Source organism: Nematolebias whitei, chromosome 20 (genome assembly GCF_014905685.2).
Source record: "Nematolebias whitei isolate Nwh7 chromosome 20, NemWhi1, whole genome shotgun sequence".
In the NCBI taxonomy this organism is placed as follows: Eukaryota; Metazoa; Chordata; class Actinopteri; order Cyprinodontiformes; family Rivulidae; genus Nematolebias; species Nematolebias whitei.
The window spans coordinates 27,915,796-27,922,419 of NC_056517.1; the positions used below are offsets into that span (position 1 = coordinate 27,915,796).

Consider the following 6,624-nt stretch of genomic DNA (forward strand, 5'->3'; position numbering starts at 1 on the left):
TTTTTTTGTTAAAAAAGAAACGTTTCGCCCCTCGTCCAAGAGGCTTCGCCTGTTTTTTCATGTAAACAGGGTGTGTTCTAAGACCCTGTTTACACGAAAACGATTTCTGGTGAAAATGGAAGAGGTTCGTTGCATTTGTTCTGTTCATTTACACAAAAATAGTGAATATTTTCTCTGACAATGGCACGATTTGAGAACAGGTTCCAGAGAGCAATGGTTCAAAAACATCCCAGTGTCCGTTGTCGTGTAAACAGAAAAAAAAGATATATTCTGTCAGGGAATCCCTGGCTCATGTGCAGTATGACGCAAAACATAACGGCTTCCTACAATCCACAGAAGAAGAAACTATCGACAATGGCGGATACCAAAGTATTGTTTGTGCTTATGCCTCTTATAAATCTAACTACGGCTCTTCAACACAGTGCTCATTTTCTACCTCTTTACTTAAATCATCGAAGACGGATCTCATACAGCTCCACTCTGTTACTTAACAGATGTATGCGAAGAAGAAACACGGCTAGGAGGCGCTACTGGACGTAACCTGGGAGGACAAGCCAGTGGTGGGATAACTTTGTAAACAACGTAGTTGGTGAAAAGGAATGGAGGGAGAAGCCATGTCGCTTGGAGTAAGGAACTTTGCCCTTACATCGAGGGGGAACGGACAGCCATGAGATCGCCGGTTGATGTCTTAAAAAAGGTGGACTGTACACTTTATTATTTAAGTGATGAGAGAAGAATCAGAAAAACAACCAACACTTTTGGTTTGTCATGAGCTAGAGTTTCAAGTTTCAAGAACATATCATCAACTAGTGACGCGGCGAGGGAATTACACCTTTCCCACGTCTACCGTTTCAGTGTAAACAAAGATTGTAATGAAAACGTTTTCATGTAAATGTATTAATAAAAATGGGGAAAAAGTTATGTTTTCATTGGATTGTTATCGTGTAAATAGTGCCTAATACAGCATTAATCAATGTTCTGCTCAGATTAGCCATTAGCTTGTCAGTTTGGGCAGAATTAAATCCTACTTCTCCCATCTGAAGTTCTTCAGAGCTATCTAGAACAAACATGATTTATTCACAACTTATCCATGAAACTCCACTTGAAAAGATCTAAACTAGCACTTTAATCCCTTAAATGTAAGCATGCCTCAGTCTGAAGCAGCCCTTTATAAATGCACCTCTTTATGACCAAACAAAATTAAAAAGGAGCAAACTTTTTATAGACCTAATTTTGTAGATACTAAACTCAGACAACTGCAACCAAAGCTAAGCTGAAGCTTTATGTGAAAGAGTGTTCTTTAATTATTTCAAGGCCATTAAACACAGCAAGAATCATAATTAGGAGAACAAGGTAAAATCTTCTTTCTGCACCTTAAGGGTACACCTGCAATACATTAATGTAATGATGCACACAGCTGTAGTCTAATAATAGTTGGATCTAGCAGTGCCTCGGTGATGTTGCAGAGAAATGAGCAACTTACACGTTCATACATTTTTCTACCTAGCTTCGGGTGCAGAAACAGAGATAATTACACTTAGAATACATTTTAAGTGAATACTTTTAAACAGGATTATAATTGACCGTTCTAGTAATAAAAAAAATAATAATAATAATACCACTGCATCATTTTGCTATGCTTATTTGGTGCAAATATAATGTACTGCAGTAGAAAGTTGAAAGAAGATTAAAAAAGTTGCAACATTGGTGCTAAATTTCCAAAAGTCAAGCAGAGCTCTCAGCCAAGTGATTAATAGCTTAACAAAGATGCAGTGTTTATCATTTATTATTTTTTGTAAGATGTAATCTAACTAATCAATCAGCATAAATGTATGTAAATAGACTAGAAGAGTAGAGTCATATGTTTCTTCATACAGGCCTCGAGTCAAGCTTTGTTGCCTCTAAGAAAAGCAACATGTCTGAACCAGTCCCGTCCCGCTGGCGTACATGGAAGCACAAATACTTTACAATATAGTAACTTGAGAACAAATAGTAAGAAAAATCCACAAATGTTTGAAATGCACGGAATAAAACACCAGATTATTAATCTTCGTATCTACTAATCTTTTAATAGATGAGATGAGTCAGTATTCAACCCCAGTAAACGCTGCAAAACATTTTTTTTTTGTTGGAGGAAATATAGTGAATATGGAGTTTATATTACTGCAGGTAAATAAATAAATAAACTAATAAAAAAAAAAAAAAAACAATCTCAACTGATTGGAAAAAGATTCATTTTCTCCAAAGACTGAGAGTGCCATCTAGCATCAGCAAGACAGAATAGCAACACTATACAATTGGCACTCTGAAAAATCCATGCTTTAAAAGGCAAAAACTTAAATCAGAAGGCTTTCAGCACTTTTGAACATATCTGGTAAAGTTCAGAAACAAAAGAGCGTTTTATTCTTCCAAAGAGTGTAATTTATCATTGTATGAAAAGCACAGGTGTGAGTCATTTTAGCTCAGCTCATCAGGTCCAGGGTAATGATTTTCCACATGCTGACACACAGAAACTGATTACCGGGGCATTTACAGAATATTAATTCATGTTATTAGTTGCACCTGTGCTGCTTCTGATATTATGAAAATCTGTATGATCAAGGAAAGAGACATTCTACATACAGATATAAAAAAATGTGCACACACAAGCAAAAATAATTAGCAGTAAATAGGACATCTTGAGTTAAAATGGTTTACTGCTAAAAGACAAAAGCTATATTATTATTTATCAAACGTTTTTTGTGATTATTTGTGTGTGTTTGTAAATTAAAAGCAATACTTACCCTATACAGATACAGCTGATTAGGGTGCCCAAAAATGCATATGTGAGAACAGAGCCCAAATTCTGAATCAGTCGTTTCTGAAGCATCAACGAAGACAATACAGTTAGTAACACTCGTGAAAAATTATTATTGATTTACAGTAAATCAATTTTGTAAGCATAAAAATGGAAATGAATGGATAAATTGTCTTTTCTACTTTGAGGGGGATGCTACAACAGCGGTCTCACCTGATTCAGGGTAAAAGCTCCGTAGAAGATGATAGTTGGCAGGAAGAGATCAAAAAGGACGTCTGGGTCAAAGGTCACCTGTAAAAGACAGCATGTTAGTTGATGCCTGACAGGGATCCTCTGGGAGTAAGACGACTCGGTTTACTGAATGCAACTCGCTGACAGATTGTACACAACGTTTACTTCTGTTTAGGCAGACAGGCACATGCTCCTTTTGATGATTCCCACAAAAAATGTTTTTCTTTTCACAAAAAGTGAATTATATCAGTTGTTGTTAATCGAAATAACGAGAAATTCAACACTTAAATTGGAGCACTAGAATAAATGCTTCATATAAGAACATTGAATTTTTTGGCATTTAATTGCCTAAAAGCCTGTTTGTTCTTTTGATTGAGTTTGGTACATTTAACTGAGTTTGCACTCACACTGCCAGTGTGTCCCGACTTCAAATGAGTAAAGCAAAGCACAATCCAAAGTGTCAAGCATAGCTGATAGAATTTACTTAAGAAATAAGCTAATTTAAGTATTACACACACGCTGTAGTATAACCAACAAGTTACTTTCAAGACAAATGAGGGAAATCATTTCTGTAGCTCATTCACCCTGATGCAAACCTCATCATCGTGGGCACATTTGTAAGCAAACAGTCATTTCAAACAGTAAGAAAGACACTTTATTTCCTGATTTCACCATCCCATAAGGTTTTCTTACTTTGCTCAAAATATAAACCCATGTCAATTTCATTTCAATCCAAATAAAAGATGTTAAAGAGACATATGGACCTTTAAAATCTGCCTTAAAACCCAAGGTCTGAATAATTTGCACAATAGTTTAGATGCAAAATACAGTCTCTAGAAATGTCTTATTTCCAGTGCACGTCGCATTTTAAGAATATTGCCCCAAGTGAATTAGCGAATACACTGAAAACTGCATGTTTTTTAAATTGCCGTATAAATCTACAGACCTCCTTGTAGAAATGGGCGAGTCCCTATTTTTTCCAGTAATTCAACATTTGAACTGTTAGTTAAAGCTACAAATTGTTCTGCTCCCATAACACTGCCCAGTATAAATTATTTTTTTTAGCTGCAATTACCCACGCTGCACAGTATCAATGCATTTTCTTTATTCTATGCAAGCAGCGTGTGATAAACACAAAACTAATACAGACTCTGCAATCAATAAATTATGCATATCCTGGTAGTTTTATTTTAAGGGCCACCTGCACCATGGAGTCGACGATGGAGGTATGCTGCATGCACTAATTGCCTCTTCAGCCGAGCAGCACTAAATTTAATCAGACCACAAACTTTAATGCTGTACTCCCCAGTGGCACATAATGGACTCAGTAATGCAATGAAATCCTTATCTCTCTCTGCTAGCTCCCCATATGCATCAGGCCTAATGGCTTGAAGGCTGCGTGCAGCCTGACCGATGTAATGGCCTCTGTGGTAGCCTCTGCTGGTTTGATAATGAGACCCCAGCTTTCACGACTGACCAAAGGAGTCGAAGCCATTAGTGAAGAGTTACACTTGGCCTGGATTATTTGCAAGGTTCATGACGTGCTTTCTCTCAGGTTGAAAAATCACCTTAAGATTAAACTATAAATTTCCAAATGCGCGCCCCGTTCTCTCAAGCTGGTTAGAGACTCTGTGGCTAAAGTGGTGATACAGCTTGTTGTTCTGCCTATGTAGTGTGAAATCTCTCTGATCAAACCACTAAAATGTGGAAGGAAGCTAGAAAACAGAACTTCAGTAAAACCCAAGGTAAATCTGAAAACTCTAATTTGTGTAGCAGTGGAGTCAGATTTTTTTCTTTAACGTTTATGACATTAACAGTTTGCAGCTCTGTAGCTTAAAGCAGCATCTTCCAACTGATAAACTGTTATGCGTTCAAAGTGGGTTGCATGATAAACGCCACCAAATGTATATTAGCACTTTGAACACAATCAGTTTCTAATACCACAACAGCATCAACCCAGTGAAAATATAGCAAAAGCTCTCTCTCAGAGGGAATCCCAGTATGGAAAACTGCTAAAAGGCATAAATCATTCAATCGTGACACATCACAGCAAGCATCCATGAGACTGAAAAGAGATCAGCAGTTTACCCAGAACCACAAATACCCACCAGAGGAAATCAAACACAGTCTATAGAAAATAGAAAAAAGTATAAGTGAAACTGTAATGGGTATCAGGAGAATTAATGATCTCCATCTGAACAGATTAGGTAAACAACAAACAGCTCCAGTGCTGCACCTGCTGGCAGATGTTGGCTAATGCTAATGTGGTGCTGGAAACAACCAAACCCTCCAGCTCCCCCTTTGTTGAATATATGTCATCATTTTTCAAAACAGATCCTAACCAGTGACAGCAGGAACATTTGTTAAACTATGTTTAGCATCTAAAATGGCAGAAAGATGTTAAAAGACGCCCATCCTTCCTCTCGTAAAAACAACTTCAAGTGTTTTGCTAAGTTCAGAATTTATTTAGACAAGGTTGTCTGCCTTAAAAAACAACCATAAATGTGACATAAAGCATTCTAATACAGAGGCTTCAGGTGAGCTGCCAAAGAAATCCACTGACGAAAGTGGGTTTATAAAACTAATAAATTATGTTAAGAGACTAAAAGGAAGAAATTTTATTTTGAAACATTAATTCTTTGCTTTTTATCTGGGGTTGCGATAGCTTAGTGGTCAGTGTCGCGGTCTTGCAATCCTGAGGTTGTGTGTTTGAGCCCTGGCTGCATCTGAAAGGGCATCAAGAGTAAAACAATTGCCAAACGTTTTCATGCAAGTTTTCTTACTGTGGCAACACCTGCAGAAGGGAGCAGCCGAATGAAGCTTACCATTTCACAAAGCTGCTCGTACCTTTCTGCACTTATTCATGACCAGATAATTAGACAAATCAATGTTGCAGGAGCTTTTATGAACAGATTTAATTTTATGTCAAACTTTGTGGAGATTTAGGTCTCAATATGTATCAGAATCAGCTTTATTGTCATTGCACAGTTAAGCGCAGCGAAAATACATGTAAGTGTATGTATGTACAGTATGTATATGTATGCTTAGGTCTGTGTGTGTGTATGTATGTATTTATGTTTGTATGTATACATACATAAATATATACGTATATACATGCATACATACATACACACACACATATATACATGTCTATTTATGTCAGGTGGACTCATGGACTCATGTCTATTTATGTATGTATGTATGTATGTATGTATGTATGTATGTATGTATGTATGTATGTATGTATGTATGTATGTATGTATGTATGTATATATATATATATATATATATATATATATATATATATATATATATATATATACAGATTGTAGTGTGAAGCACTTTGAGTGTCTTGACAAGATAGAAAGGTGCTATACAAGTACAGTCCATTTACCTTATACATATATTACACCTCTAGTTGCAGAAAGAGGGTCACCTGCATCATGAAAGACCCCACTCACCCAGTACACACACTTTTTGCCCTGCTTCTCTCAGGAAGGAGTTCAAGGAGCATTAATTGTACAGGTAGAACCACTAGACTGAGGAACAGCTTCTATCCTTCTATCTATCTATCTATCTATCTATCTATCTATCTA

General features: G+C 36.7%; 1 protein-coding gene across 1 annotated transcript in view; it reads right to left on the reverse strand.

The window, feature by feature from the left end:
- LOC119426522 (sodium/hydrogen exchanger 9-like) overlaps positions 1-6,624 on the reverse strand; it is a 137,415-nt gene that overhangs the window by 128,405 nt on the left and 2,386 nt on the right. Inside the window, exons 3-4 of the mRNA XM_037694087.1 lie at positions 3,011-3,088; positions 2,784-2,860 (exon numbers count right to left, since the gene is read on the reverse strand). Of these exons, the coding sequence (XP_037550015.1) occupies positions 2,784-2,860; positions 3,011-3,088 (155 nt within the window). The remainder of the gene's footprint in view (positions 1-2,783; positions 2,861-3,010; positions 3,089-6,624) is intronic.